This window comes from Doryrhamphus excisus, linkage group LG1, assembly GCF_037039965.1.
Source record: "Doryrhamphus excisus strain RoL-2023G ecotype Guam linkage group LG1, RoL_Dexc_Guam_v1.1, whole genome shotgun sequence".
Lineage (NCBI taxonomy): Eukaryota > Metazoa > Chordata > Actinopteri > Syngnathiformes > Syngnathidae > Doryrhamphus > Doryrhamphus excisus.
The window spans coordinates 14959405-14975192 of record NC_136357.1 but is presented as its reverse complement, the minus strand read 5'-3'; the positions used below and the strand labels follow the sequence as shown (position 1 = coordinate 14975192).

The following is a 15788-nucleotide window of genomic DNA, read 5'->3' as shown; positions in this document are numbered from 1 at the left end:
TTTCACATGGTTTGATGTTTCAAGTGCTCCTGAAAAAAGGACACACACACATACAGATATAGCACAGCAGATTGTACAGATAAAATAAGACAAATAATTCCAATGTTAGAATTGTAAGATAATCTAGTGTTTGTTTGTGTGTATTAAATCATAGACATTAGTATGTGGCGTCATGGAATGGATTGAGTAAAGAACTCAAACAATGCACAACGATGAGCGAATTCAAGAAACAATACAAGCAGTTGATGTTTGCTAAATACAAGGATGAAGAGTCATGAACCAGTCATGATATATATACATATATATATGACATATATACTACATATACCCTTTAGTTGGGATAACAGTCATACTACAGTATAGTGTGTGCTAAACACACTGCTACCCACGGATTGGTCGACAGAGAAGTCACTTGGAACAGTAAGAAAACCAAAAAACGGAGAGGAATTTCTGCTTGTGTGGTGTTGGTTTGTGTTTGATATTTACAGATAGCCATGTTGTGTTTATCTTTCTTAATTCATTGGTGTGTTAGACACATGGCAGCTATGATGTCATGTTTTCTAAACAACCGTGGGCTACTTTCCTACACCCTCCACAGTGTAAATGAAAGCCTCATCAGGGTTTTTCAGTCTGAACTGTATCACTCGGTTGAAATGTGTTTACACATGTTTGGTCTGAAATGAAATCCACAAGAAGTCAGTAATAAAAGTGAATTAATGCTGGTGTCGTTCCTGGTTTCTGGTATTTTTCCTCTTCTCCTGCTTTTAACAACAAAAGGCATTAACTGCATTTCCAGAAGAACTAAAAACCAAAGGTCTCCGGTTTGGAAAGGGCTTTGTGGTGTCAGATTCTGGGAATTGGGTCTGGGTCTTCTTCACTTTTTTAGGGGGACGGCTTGTGTCTTGGTTTCTCTTACACAAACCCTTTAATTTTCAGCTTGGAGGGGCCCCATGCAATGCATCTGTGGACCATTAGGACCACTTCCCTCACTGCCATTGTGGCCTTGTTACATCACTGCTGGGACGCCAGCCCTAAACCAAAACGAGCCACAAAGCAGCCCTCCGGTTCCCCTCCGCACAAAATATTAGAGAAGTAAGAGAAGTTGATATTTTTCCTGCTCAGTCGTCCAGGAAAAATTTCCATGCGGTCGTGGCTGGTCTCCAGTCAGATAGTAAGATGGAGAGAACAGGAAAATGATGGCCTGAGGGGGAGTAACTATAACACATATTTCTTATGAATGGGTAGCTTCTATCGATATTTTAGTCATACATCTCATTAAATTAGCAAGAGATGAACTTTGCAGTGTCAAGTTATGACTTCATATTTTTGTTATGTTGGATGCTTGACAAAATAACATTCAGCTATGAAAGTGATGCTTTCGGTGACAAATTTCCTGCCCTCGCTCTGGTGCCCTCTCACCATTCATCCATGCTGCTAAATAGGATCAACCATATCCTGTTTTGCAATTTCACCCTTATTGAATTGGCTCATTATGCTCTCTATGCGCAAATTTGTCAGCCTCAGTTGACGAGCCTTTTCATCGTCCCTTCAATGGTTTGCTGGCCGGCACTGTACCATGAATCTGCTCGCTTAACCTTTACCTTGTTTGTGCATATCATACAGTTATTTACGTATGCAGTAATTCGTAAAACCCAAAATTGCAATAAAAACCCTGGTCAAACAAAGCAACAGGTCTTACAGTATACAGTATACAGTATACTGTACTGCAGCCAATCATCCACGGTTACATTTCACAAAATTTCACTTAATTAATGCAGACGCTCCACCCCACTCCACCCCCTGTCTTCGGGCGAGAGGCGGGGTACACCCTGGACTGGTCGCCAGCCAATCACAGGGCACATATAGACAAACAACCATTCACACTCACATTCATACCTATGGACAATTTGGAGTCACCAATTAACCTAGCATGTTTTTGGAATGTGGGAGGAAACCGGAGTACCCGGAGAAAACCCACGCATGCACGGGGAGAACATGCAAACTCCACACAGAGATGGCCGAGGGTGGAATTGAACCCTGGTCTCCTAGCTGTGAGGTCTGCGCGCTAACCACTCGTGCAGCCCTGATTTGTCCAGTTATGAAATAATTTTACCAATAGTATATAACTAATCAGAAAAAAACACTATGACTTGTAGACTTGGTTTTTCTGTTCTCAAATTCAATAAAACAGTTATAGACACTGGTAATAATACTATATGATAGATGATGTGCTTGCATAAAGTTTGTTGTTTACTCCAGTATCAATGAAAATATGATGTGTAGCATGATGATGTGTTGTTATGTTTGGTTAATTGTAGCAATAAAATACACAACAGGGTGATTATACTGTATGTGCTCTTCATAGGGCCATTATTGAAACTCTGAAATGGATAAATATGGCGCCACCTATTGGATCTGTGCGGTAAAAAGCACGTGGTCAACCGTTATGAAAACGTCTCATTGAAGTGCATGCGGTTCATTTCCGTCAATTGAAGCTCCAAAAGAACAAGTCTCGTTGCAGGTTTGACTGCCTTTTTATTCAGCAATTACCCATGCAGTTTGTTTTTTTATTTTCTTTTTGCCTATTTCTCAACATATCCAATCATCTCAACAGAGCGTGTGCATATGTGCTGTTGTGTGCACGTGACCCAAATCATGAATCACTCTGTTCCGGTGGAATTGTCGTGATATTTTGTCACTAATAATTGATCAACAAAGTTTTAAATATGTGAATATACAAATATATGTATGTAGCCTCTCAGAATGTGGCCGAGCTCGTCGCCCCCTTAAAAACCTGTGAAGAACAACACAAGTACCCCAAACCCGAGTGTATCTAAAATACATTTTAATCTTGCTGAAACTTCGTTATTTTCACAATAATTTTCACAATATTCATCATCCATTGTCTCCATTCGCGCTCGGCTCTTCTTCACAGAACTGTACAATCATGTAAATTGTTCTACATCAAGGCACAAGACAACAGCCGTTGTAAGGGGAGGGGGGGGGGCAGTCCTGGGGAGGCTGATTTTAAATGGGGGGGTCCCGCTGGCATTCAGATATGATGGTACACGAAAAGAAGACCACAAATGGCGAGGACGAGGGGGGGGGGGCGCAGAGTTATGTGCTCTGACAAGGCCAAAGGAGCAAAATGTAAGGAGGTGAACACTTTTTAGTTTTTTTTCTTTTTTTCTCTGATATTGATGTAAAAAAAAAAAGTAAAACAGTAAGGAAGTAATTTGTTCTGTACAGAAACTAAAGTGCTTTTTTTCAATATTTTTTACCTGTTTGCCAAAGGCAAAAAGGTTCACTGACAAGATGGAAACTTTTTTTTGTTTTTATTATTATTATTTAACGTAAGAATGCTGTTAAGTGAGTGTACAAACGGCCAGTTTACTGTTGATTTTCTGCTGCATTTTATGTTCTTCTTGTGTTTTTTCTCCTTTTTTCCTCCCCGATGGTTACTTGCCGTGTCAACCTGTGGAAGATACAAAGGAAGAGAGAAAACAAAATGTTACTTGTTTGTCTTCCATTTTTCCCCCCTCGGGGTCACCATAGCAGATCAATTGCATGTTTGAGTTGGTTTCATTCAACCCTCCCTTTTGGTCATGGTGGGTTTGGTCATCTTCAATGGTTGGGTGTTAGGCTGTCAAATGAGAATAAAACCCACAAAAGGCAGCAACTTGTACCAATCCATGTTGTTATACATATGCAGATATGATTTTACACGTCTTCTTCTTCTTCTTCCCTCTCTTTGGGCCTTCCCCTTCAGGGGTCGCCACAGCAAATCAATCTCCTCCATCCAACCCTGTCTCTCTCACAACAACTACCCTCATGTCCTCCTTCACTACATCCATAAACCTCCTCTTTGGTCTTCCTCTACGCCTCCTACCTGGCAGCATACTTCTACCAATATATTCACTATCTCTCCTCTGGACATGTCCCAACCATCTCTGTCTGGCCTCTCTGACTTCATCTCCAAGGCCTCTGATCTACTCGTTCCTGATCCTATCCATCCTGGTCACTCCCAATGAGAACCTCAGCATCCTCTGCTACCTCCAGTTCTGCTTCCTGTCTTTTTTACACTGTAAACAAAAATGTTAATGGTGTTGAACACGTGGACTTGGTGCGATTCTGGTGTTGTATTTTTATTATCAGTTGGTTATCAGAATTATCCTCCAAACATGATGCAAGGTTAATTGGAGACTGTAACTGTGAGCGTTAATGTTTTTTTGTCTAAATGGATTGGCTGCCGACCAGGCCATGTTGTACCCCACCTCTCACCCAACTTATCTAGGAAGTGTGATAGAAAATGGATGGATTTTTTTTTTTTATCTTATTACCGTTTTCCCTGAAGACATCAGGGTGCTCACATTGTGATGCTTCTCCTCCGCCGGCCAAAGGCTTTGGCGCCAACATTGGTGGGGACAAAGTTGCTGTTGCCCATCCCTCCCGACCGGCTCAGGAAGTCGGCCAGGCGGTGGGTGACGCAGGTGGCTGTGTTGCAGGCTCGCTTCTGTGCTGTAACGCTGCTTCAGGAGAAGCAGAGTGGTGGTTAAGGCAAAGATTGTGTATGCAAAACTCATGATATTTAAATGAAGCATGTCAAGTTCAGCTGTTTGCCTGTTGTTGTTTTTTTATTCTTACCTGAGCACACGGCGAAAGCCTCAAAGATCTTTTTACAGCTCCCCTCCCCCGCTACTCAGTGCCTCTAAGAGCCTATTTAAATCAATTTTATAGCCAGGTCACCGTGTACTGGACTGAATCGTAGCGTGTGCCAGCTGTCTGAATGAAAGTGAGCTAAGGCTTTCTGGTAGAAAAATATGTTTATTGAACAGGAAAAATGGCGTCTGGCGAGTGGAGCAGTTAATTATGTTACGACGAGGTATGTGTGCTCTTGGTTTCTCTACAAAAGTAAAGGTTTGACCGGTCTTTGCATGTACAGTAAAGAACATCTGATTGTCTGACATGTCGAGGCTCTGCCAAAAAATGGGGGGATTGCTTTTTTTTGCTGTTTTCTTCACGTGTCAGTCAGGCAACTCAAGCCAACATGCACTTGCCAATGAGCTCTACTGGGAGATAATGACAGGGTAGGGAAAGGGCGGCAGGCAGGATTAGATGGTGTCAAAAGTCTCGCCGTAGCTTGCATAACGCTCGCTCTCGGGCGCTCTGCGCTTCTTGCCGGGCGTGCCCGCTCCCACGTTGGTGCGAGGGAACGTCTGCAACTTGTGCAGCTCCTGAGACAGTTTGCCCAGCACGCAGGTGCTGAGGTTGGAGCAGCGCTTGGTTAGGGGTCTGTCCATGCTGTTGGGGAAGGGACACAGATCACATGCAGAGAACAGGCTCATAGACATGAGGGAAAAAAGACATGCAGGAATTCATTTATCCCACCGGAATTCCTGGATTCTTCTGGTCAAGCAACTATTACTTCTACGTGAGGGGTGTCCAAACATTTTCCAACTAGAGAGGATATCTTACTTTGTGTTAGAGGTATAGTGTCAAATAATGTATACCATTAATAATATGCCAAGAGACCCTGGTGGGGACGTGGGTTCAATTCTCGGCCCCAACACCCAATCATAGGAGATGTCAAGTGCTGATGCCAAGGACAGATGGGAGGGGTGAAGCGCCTCAAGTGTAAACTAAGCCAAGCAAACCACGCTGTGGTACTGTATCCCCTGATGGGAAAAGCCAAAAGGCAACAACAATATGCTGAGGGCCTCTAAAAAACAAGCTGCGGGCGGGAAATGGCCCACAGGCTGCACATTGGACACCCTTTTCCCTTGTTTTTCCTAATGAAAATGGCCTCCTGGGTCTGATGGTGTTTGGCACTTGTTAACTTGAAAATGCTTGTTAACACAAGGGAGCACACATTGGCTTGAGCAAATGTACTAATTGGAACGCATGACAAAAAAAATCCAGAAGACATCCGGTGGGATACGATAGTGGTTGTCTACAACCATGCATTTGTCAATACATCCATCTTCAGCTTGCCCTTTTTTCCCATTCCAGTCACACGTTAATGCAGGCGTTGTCATCACATGCCTCTGTGTTTTCATGGCAAACCACCCAACCTCTTCTCATGCCCCCTCCCGCCATCATGCGCTTCCGATCCCACCACGCCACCTCACTCGCCAACCTTTTCATACATTTTTTACACCCACAGAACAAACAGAAACCAGTTGCTTCTCTCACTCATGCAACTCCACTTGGCTACCGTCATGCACAATTATTCAACGCATGCCCCTCCCAACCAAACCCCAATCGTGCATTCATAGGAAATCAAACTCTTCCATGCGGGGGTTTCATGACAGAGAATTACAGTTGAAATATGTGTTGGAATGTGAGAAGTTACAGTACCTTTAAAGTCTAACTGATTGCTATCATCGTCATTGTTGAAGCACAAAGAGAGGAGCTGTCCATTGTACCCACTTTGTTTCCATTTGTTAACCCCCCCCCCCCCCCCCCCCAACTCCCCGAGCACCCCCATCAGCACATGTACCTGTTCCCATCAGTTGCTTGCTGCTCCTCGGCCGTCATCTGCACAAACTCCTTTACGATGGCATTGAGTAACCTTCGTGCCTCATAGTCCGTGAGCCTCACTCGGTCTGACATGGACTCCAAACCCGGTCTGTGGGAAAGGGGAAGGGCGGGCAGGGTATTAAAAAAAAAGGAGAGACATATTCAACCCTTTGCGGGATATTTAAAGGTGGTGGCTTGATTGGGGGGGCGGGGGGTTGTCAAGGCAGTGTGGGGTTGGGAGAGGTCACTGGGACGTCATCAGCTCTGAGGGGTATGACGTCTGACTTGGACTTTCGCCCGCCAACACAGGAAAACAATCTGTACAAAGTGCCTCGTCTCGTTTTAGATATATGAGGCCTCGTATAATATAGACAGCAAAAGGCCAATACATTTATCCCCATTAAAAGGTACACACATTAAGTACACGCTCATGGCATCAATGCAACAATGACTTTTTTATTCATTCAACTCTCCTGTCTAGATAAATAAGGTGACCAAAATATGAGAAACTGTATAAAAATAATCATATTCATAATAATGATTTGTTACATTAAAATTCAACCAAAACTGTGCCATATTATTTTTGTAAAAGCAAAAGTGCAGGTGTACCTAATTAAGTGTCCCTTTCTATACCTAGTGTCCCTAAAATCATATAATATATATATACATTATACAAAATTTATTTCATTTTAATTAAGCAATAAATAAATGCATGAATTATACAATAAGTAATAAGTTATTTAAACATATATTCATAAATAGTTGTAAATTCCAATATTATATAAAGAAAAAAACATTTTCTACATAGTAATTGAAAAAATATATATATAAAATAAACACATAAAAACATCTTTGCCTGTGTCCACCCAGTACTTTAGGGCATGCTTAGTGAAATTCATGTGACTGACTTCACCAGAATATTTCCTTTCCAAAGGACAGTACAATTACGTCAAATTAGCTTTAATTTATTAATTGCATTATTTTCAGTCTGAGTGCTTCAAGCAGGAAAATGAAATTAGAGATGAGCAATGGGATCTTGGAACTTGAAATAAGTGGATTAGTGGCATGGAAGGACATCTCCTTCAACTCGCTGCTTTAATCACACCCATTTTAAACACTGCGCGTTGATGGTTTCAGTTCTAATTCAAAATCTAAAGTGTCAAAGGTGGAGTGTGTCTCACCTGGCGGGGGCGGCTTGTGAGCAGTACATCTGGCAAATGACCAGGGCGTAGGCAACGAGGAAAGCGGAGATCTTCAACATAACCATGGTCCCCTGCACGGCGAAACAGAGACCCTTGTCAGCTCCTCATCCTTACATGCGTAACCCCCCCCCCCCTCCCCCCCCCACACACACACATTTTCTTGTGGCAGCAAGCAAAGCAGGAAAACAAAAGAGTGACATTTGTCACAAAGTCCCGAGCTCCTCTACACAAAATCTCTTCCACTAATCCTCCTCAGCAATGCTCTGCCAAAAGCATCCCACCAAGAACAAGGGACAGCTCGTTCCTGCAAGTGTGTGTGTGTGTGTGTGTGTGTGTGTGTGTGTGTGAGAGAGAGAGAGAGAGAACGTTAGGGTCCTAGCCTGTGCTCTACATGTTGCTTTTGCACTGGGAGCAGAGAGGAGCAGGGTGACAGGGATGGTTGAATTTGGGAGGGGGGGTTACTCTAATCTTGCCAACTCCCTGAGGAACCAGTGCATTAGTGTAATGAGCTGCCATTGCCACACACACACACACACACACACACACACATGCTTCCTTGGGAATGTTTTTTCCCCTTGCTCTCGTATTGCCGCTTCTTTCATTTACCTTCACTTTAATTCCCTAATCCACTTTCTTTTGGCCACCCACTTGGCCTCAACAGTGCAGCCGGTGGTGACCCCAGCGGCCACCATCCAATTCCAACACATATCATCATCCTGGTATCAACATGCATGCAAACATCTCCTCACAAGTCAGTATGAAAGTATGAACACTCACCTTCAGTAAGAAGCACCCAGCTCAAAAGAAATAAATCTCTAGTGGTGGGACTTTGTCCTAACTTGCGACACTCGTGCTCAATCTTGACTGTTGCGTGTAGCGCCAAGGAAGTGGCCTATATATCCCTCCACTCGGATTTGTGCATTGACTGTGTAGGTGTTTAATTATCTACAGGCAGCCAATGGGGCAGCACCGGCGTCTGCAGGCAGCCAATGGGACACATCAGCGGGCCGACGAGGCAGGCGGCTCGTCGCTGACGTCCGTCCCCGGTCACTAAGTGCTCCATTCACAAAATCCACCAGTCAGACCACTTCCCTAATTTGCATTGATGTCATTAATGAAATAGGAAGCGGAGCAAAGTGGCGGAACCTTACCCACCCACCCCCACTCCAAATAAAAAAGTTCCATTGCATTGTATGCTATATCTTAAATGTCAAATCGATAAGGGTCCCCCGCCCGCACCGGCACTTGCAGGCGGGGCCATCTGCTGGAGATGGCCACATACTACACGATGACGCACTTCATTCATGAGCCCAATTGTGTAGCTCAGTACAGACAACTTATGTAAGCACAGTTATTGATTCTATTAGAAGAACATGACTCACCGCAAATGCTAAACTTTTACATATCATCTTTCATCACATCACGTATGAGGCACGCGATGTCTGTTTAATACAAGCGACTTTGCTGTTTGTGGTCAAACATGAGCGTGCGAACCTTGGTGCTCACAACAGCGCACCATCAAAGCCAATTGAGCTAATAGAGTGATAGCGCAGCGGCTGCACTAATGATGGTTGCCGCCCGGGCCTCCGCCCCCACACTAAGTAAACGAGTTGTCCTCGGCGGGGACCGATCGATGGAAGCTTCCTACAAGAGCCGTTTCTCAAAAGCAATTACACAACTCTTTGTCATGCGCCATCGTCTCAATTCCCTTCCTTTTCATTAGCAAGTGCCAATGTGGCCTTGTTCGTGTGTGTGTGTGTGTGTCTCAGTCAGTACAGGGTGAAGCAAATGAATGGCTATACAGGATGAGTGTGTGTCTTTTCTACGTGTGTGTGCTAGATGATATGTCAGAGGAACAGGAAGGGAGGGGCCTGTGCGTCATAGAGGAACCCCATTAGACGGGATGAGCCTTTTAGTGCTATTGAGCCAGCAGGCTCACCCATGTCAGGTGCTAAATCACCTCTCACCAGACAGCTCTGCTTCTCAGGCCTCGAACGTGGACCTGCTTCCTGCACTTTTACACCACGGAGGAACTTAGTGAACCCAGTTGGCTCATCACAGGACGGCATTTCTGTGATCGTTTCATTGCGTTTTTTAGCTCTCTTTAATGGTCTAAAGCAGGGGTCCCCAAACTAAGGCTCCGGGGAATACGCTCCCAGAGATATGCATGTCCCCCCACTACTACTCCCTTCAGCTGTTTTGCTGCGGTACAACCAGCTCGGAAATGGTAACCCCTACAGTGAGCCACGTTACTACAACCTCACTTTGCAAGGAAAAGTTATGGGGCCCTCACTAGAAAAAAGTTTGGGGACCCCTGGTCTAAAGGTGTTTTCTCATTTGGTCCTTGATCCCAACCACCTCAGTGTGTACTCACACTACCGCGATTAACATGGCCGCGATTCTCTTCCGCTCTCCTGAGCTCACGTTGAGCATTTGTTGTACGGCTGGTTTACTTGTCCCACCACTTCTGTTCTGCTAGGTTACTGTCATTTTCCTGACTTTGTGGCTCATTCCATTTTCTGATTATTTTGCGCTTGATGGCCACTGTCAAGTCTTTGGTCTTTAGATTTAGTTACAAGCTACTTCCTCCAAGAAGTACAGAATTACTCCTTCAAAAATGTAATTACTTGCAAAGGAAAGTAATTTGCGATGCTTGAGATGTTGGAACTGAGCACTTCTGTTGATGTGCTAAGGTCAGAATAAAGTAAAAGTAGTCAGACTCTGTGGGACTAACACTGTGGTCAGCAACTTTTTTGAGGCCAAGACATAGGCAGGATCTGGCAAAATTGGTAGATCTCGTTATTATTGTTTTTCAGTTTTTTCCCATTGTGACTTTTGCTGTATGAGTAAAATTGTTGCTGTTTTTTAATATTGTTTTAGCAGTGTGCCTCAGGCAAGTGGAAAATAATGTGGCTCTTGACTCTTTGGGAATCCCTGCTATTGTGGCTCTTTTTTGGTTTCAGTATGGGGTATCACCTCTGTGGAAAACTACAACTCGTTTCAACTAGTACTTGTATCAACTAGTAGGACAAATAATAAAAACAGAATGGGGCACAGGACTGAGCCCTGGTGGACACCACACAGTACATTTCCAGGCTCTGACATTATACGATTGGCAGACACACTGAAACTTCTGCCAGACAATTATGAGGTAAATTATGAGATCGTGCAGTCTGTTTATTAGAATGTTGTGGTCAAGCGTGTCGAAGGTCTAGCAGGACTAATACTGTACATCTCTCTATGTCAGCAGACATCATGATGACATCATGACTGCATACTTTCAGTAGGGAAGCTTCGGGAGAGCCGTGTTTCCAAAAACCTGACTGAATCATAGTTGTTATGTGACTCAAGGAATGACGCAAGTTGTATGGAAGCCACTTTTTCTAGCAGTTTGGCAAAGGAAGGGAAGTTTAGATATTGGCCTGAGGTTCTTCAGTTCTGACTGGTCCAATATTAATTTCTTGAGTTTTGGTTCCACAATGGCTTGCTTGAAAGAACTTGGAAACATACCAGAAGAGAGTGACAAATTGAACTGCTTGATCACCCATGGTCCAATTATGTCAAAGACTGTAGCAAAACGTTTAAATGGCAGCATATTTACAGAACTGGAGCAGTGCTTCATTTTAGCAAACATTGTTGAGATTTCCTCGAGTGACACAGGATTAAAAGAAGACCACAACTGGGAGGGAGCTTCAGCATCTGATGTTAACTGATGATAACATGTAATACTTGCAGTATCTTGTCATATTTTCATTATTTAAAACAATTTCAACATACTTTATGTATGACTAAGTTCACTTATATACAAAATAAGGATACTGTAATAGCTTAGCTTTCTGAAAATGTGGCCCACAGAGCAATTTAGTTGAATACCCCTGGTCTAGTTCGTGAGTGTCGCCCTGTTATCCTTTTTGAATCTAATTGGTTTGGGATAGTTAGATAATTGTGTTTGTGTGTCTTGTCATTTTTCCAGCGTAGGTGGGACTCTTTGGTTTGTTTACATCACAGTCCGCCCCAGGGAGTGGACACAGCCATCTGGACGGCTTCAAAGTTTCCCTTTCGTTGTTGGAAACAAAAATTAAAAAAAAAACTTTGAGGCATGAGTCGATATAGTAACCTTTGCAAGCAGCACACCCGCCTCCATCAACACACCCAGGCTAGTGCACAATAAACAACTGCTTCACTGGATGTGCATAATGATTTAATGGCTTCTCTGTTTTTGTTTAAGTATGAAACACAATGTGTGGCTGCAGACATGATTATTGAATGACCTCATTTTAAGACTGACAGCCATCCTTAATTGTTATTAACCCTACCAATTACCAATTTGTACCGGAAGATTTTTGTACCACCGATAACAAATTCTAGCAAAGTTATTTTCAATTCTACCCGAATTAATTGAATATCCAATGAAATCATGAAATGAAGAGTGAGCAAGAAGAACAAAATAAGCAGGCAAAAACCACTTCCACATGGAATAATACGCCACAGTCAACCAAGAAACGAAGATCGTTTATTCATTCATTCCTTTTCTACCGCTTATCCTCACGAGGGTCGCGGGGGTGCTGGAGCCTATCCCAGCTGTCTTTGAGAGAGAGGCTGGGTACACCCTGGACTGGTCGCCAGCCAATCACAGGGCACATATAGACAAACAACCATTCACACTCACATTCATACCTATGGACAATTTGGAGTCACCAATTAACCTAGCATGTTTTTGGAATGTGGGAGGAAACCGGAGTACCCGGAGAAAACCCACGCATGCACGGGGAGAACATGCAAACTCCACACAGAGATGGCCGAGGGTGGAATTGAACCCTGGTCTCCTAGCTGTGAGGTCTGCGCGCTAACCACTCGACCGCTGTGCAGCCCAGAATCGTTTATTATTAATTAATTCTTTTTTAAAGTGCGTTAGAGTGAGGGAGTAATATTCGAACCAAGACGTACCAAGAAATTACTGTATTAAACACAGTTCAAGGTCTGGGCGATATGACTTCAAATTATTATCACAATAAATTGATAAATGATAATAAATGCGTGATCAATCCCGGACTACATAGATCTTTGCCATCTGAAAGTAATAGCAGGAAATGCTAATTAACAGGCTTTACATTGATTTATTGAACATATCCTTCAAAACTGCCTCTACTCCAAATGGTCCACAAAAAACTTTACATTGACTTTTTTATGTTGTTTTGATACTTGTTAGGATTTCAGCTTTATATTTCAGTCAGAAGGCTGAATGGTGGAGGAGTGGTTAGCACACACGCTCTGCCATTTCTGTGTGGAGTTTGCATGTTCTCTCCGTTCATGCGTGGCTTTTCTCCGGGTACTCTGGTTTCCTCCCACATTCCAAAAACATGCTAGGTTAATTGGTGACTCCAAATTGTCCATAGGTATGAATGTGAGTGTGAATGGTTGTTTGTCTATATGTGCCCTGTGATTGGCTGGCAACCAGTCCAGGGTGTAGACCGCCTCTGGCCCGAAGACAGCTGGGATAAGCTCCAGCACCCCTGCGACCCTCGTGAGAATAAGCGGTAAAAAATGAATGAATTAATGAATTTCAGTCAGAACTATCTGATTTTGAATGATACTCAACTCAATGGCACACAATTACCACCTTTCTGTTGGTTACAATTTCCTATTGATCTTTTACAGATGTTTCGGCCTTATTGATTTTGAACAAGATGCCTGGCACAGTGGAGTTGCTGGTGTTACTAGTGGTTTCACTGTTGCGTGGATGTATGGCATTGCTAATTAGTGATGTTGCATGTGTGTGTGCTCGTATGTGTTTCTAATGACTTACCTCATTAACACTGTGGTATTTATTACAGGTCATTGTTACAGCTTCACACATGGCTTTGCTCAAATCAGCTCAAATACAGTAGTTAAGATAATAATACAACAGTGATGTGATGAATATTATTTGTTGACATAAGAATATCCATGCTTTGTTCATTCCACTTTGTTCTCCCAAATGCATTACAGCCCATTTTGTCACTTTACTTATCTCAGCATAAAAAGCACAGATGGTGCATTTTAAATGACCGTGCTTAAAGTCATTCCACATACAGCATGTTTGGCCAAGACTAGCATTAGTGTTAGCATCTGGTCAAGGGCCTTAACAAAAAAACATAACCTCCCCACCTACAACCCCTCAAGGAGAATCTGTTATGTGAATAACCTTTGTATTTCATTGTTTTGGTTTAACCTTGGTTATATTACAATTACTTGTTACCTGTATGGTTTTTATGACGCCAACTATTTGTGGAGGATGTGCACAACTATTATTTTCCTATACGTTACGCCCACACAAGAAGAATGAGCGGAAACTTCCCTGTATTGAATATTGGATGAACTATACTAATGAACGTACCTTTCACTCTCGGAAAAGGAAAAACAATTGAAGGGACACCAGTTTCAATATTGAAAGTGCCAGTGCCACCCACGGAAAAGTCAATGTATTTTCACTCCAATGTGATGAAGAACCCCAAGAGAAATGCAGGACATCAAATATAAGGAAAAATAATCAAGTTGATCAAACTGATCAAATCCCACCTGCAAGCTTTCACAAGCCATTGTCTATGATTTAAGGAACAAGTGGTCAGTGACACGAGAGTCGCAGTCCTACATATAATGAGGACCAGAACATCACACATATACAGAAGCTATTAATCGTCTTTGGCCCTGAAACAGAAACAGTCGATTATGCCAGCGCACATGATGTGATTTATGAATGGCCGTGTTCACTCGCAGGTACCTCCGTGTTCGTCTGAGCCACAGCGATCCAGATAAATCACTTCCTGAGGAGAATCAGTACTTAAGTCATTATCCGGCTAATGGTTCTTCAACTTCAAATCTAATCAGCCGCTTGCCACCACTAAGGAAACCTCACCACCTGATTAAATGTTTGTTCAACCACCAATGTGAATGTGGCAGCTTTCACTCAGAGGGACTGTTTGGAAATCCTGGATGGCAACGGAACACCTGGATGACTGGGAAGCTAATGGCAAACATGGAGCATCACTTAAAGTAGCATGCGTAACCTGTCCGGTGAAGACAGCCTGCTGAGTCGAGAGTGCCATCGAGCAAAAATCCTGAGCTGTCAACTCGATGACCAACGTGCTCTTGCACAGCTGCACCAGATGGAATTTCTTACATTGGCCACCCTAAACCTCACCCTGCATCCGGGTCACATCCCCAATGTAACCCACCTGATCCACCCTGGCTTGAACCAAGGTCTGTAAAATCAAAGTCGAGAGCACCAGCCGTCAGGCAAAAACTTGATGTCCAGCACAACTCCTAAAGTGTGCTCATACATTAGTTGGCCTCTGTTATACTCTCCACCCTAAACCTCACTCTCATCCACGTCACAGCCCCAATGTAATCCAGCCAGCCCCACATTATGCCCAGGCTGGGACCAGGGTCTGCAGAATGAGAATCAAGAGCATTACCCATCAAGCCAAAAGCCGGAGCTTTCAACTCAATGTCCAACACAACTCCTAAAGCAGGGGTCTCAAACTCAATTTACCTGGGGGCCACCGGAGAAGCCGGGCCGCATCAGGTTTTCAAAAAAAAAAAACGCATTTATTAAAAAATGGAAAAATCAAAAAACTATCTTCAATGCTTCTGCTTCTGCTATACCCTACACTTTTTCAGTACTTTGGTTCCGGTTTTCCACACCAACATATCTGATAAAACATTCCACTGTTCTCAAATATCTTATTTTTTTATTTTTCTATACACAAAATGAAATAAAAAAATAAACAAATTAAGAATAAAGACAATAAATAAATCAATCAGTAATAAATAAGTAAAATAATAATAAAACAGCAAATAAGAAAAACGTAAGAAACCACATACAGTTGGTAGAGAAATTATTTTTTTCAGATTCAAATGTACAGTATTAACAGTTATTTAACCTTTAACATGAACATTAATGAAACTTAATAATTTGACCCAATTAGCAAGTTAGCATCGTACTCAGTTCCATCTGGGAGCAGCGTGGTAACTTTAACAACATGTTTGATGAGATGCTTTATCTTGACGTGTATTTTCCCTTTTATT

General features: G+C 42.9%; 2 protein-coding genes across 4 annotated transcripts in view; both read right to left on the bottom strand.

Annotated features, from left to right (window-relative positions):
- Positions 1–2555: 2555 nt before the first annotated feature.
- LOC131131185 (calcitonin gene-related peptide 1-like) lies at positions 2556–8617 on the bottom strand. Of its 3 annotated transcripts, none has more exons than XM_078793800.1 (5): positions 8499–8617; positions 7701–7792; positions 6500–6628; positions 4341–4529; positions 2556–3475 (listed from the first exon to the last, which is right to left on the bottom strand). In XM_078793800.1, the coding sequence occupies exons 2-4, from the start codon at positions 7784–7786 to the stop codon at positions 4367–4369; spliced, it is 378 nt and encodes a 125-aa protein (XP_078649926.1). In that variant the 5' UTR covers positions 7787–7792; positions 8499–8617; the 3' UTR covers positions 2556–3475; positions 4341–4366. The 3 variants fall into 3 exon arrangements, with proteins under 3 accessions (XP_078649926.1, XP_078649927.1, XP_057931630.1); XM_078793801.1 differs by having other exon boundaries at positions 4341–4526; XM_058075647.2 differs by lacking the exons at positions 2556–3475; positions 4341–4529 and adding an exon at positions 4545–5301.
- A 3748-nt stretch (positions 8618–12365) lies between these two features.
- The window catches only part of LOC131131491 (rhombotin-1-like), a 37197-nt gene continuing 33774 nt past the window's right edge, over positions 12366–15788 (bottom strand). Inside the window, exon 6 of the transcript XR_013627430.1 lies at positions 12366–12427. The gene's annotated coding sequence lies outside the window, so the exon portion shown is untranslated. The remainder of the gene's footprint in view (positions 12428–15788) is intronic.

Coding starts and splice junctions, on each gene's coding strand:
- LOC131131185 (XM_058075647.2), bottom strand. CDS start 7,786: ATGGTTATGTTGAAGATCTCCGCTTTCCTCGTTGCCTACGCCCTGGTC. Junction 6,629..7,700: donor TCACAAGCCGCCCCCGCCAG/GTGAGACACACT, acceptor CCTTTCCCACAG/ACCGGGTTTGGAGTCCATGT. Junction 5,302..6,499: donor CAAGCAACTGATGGGAACAG/GTACATGTGCTG, acceptor CTTCCCCAACAG/CATGGACAGACCCCTAACCA.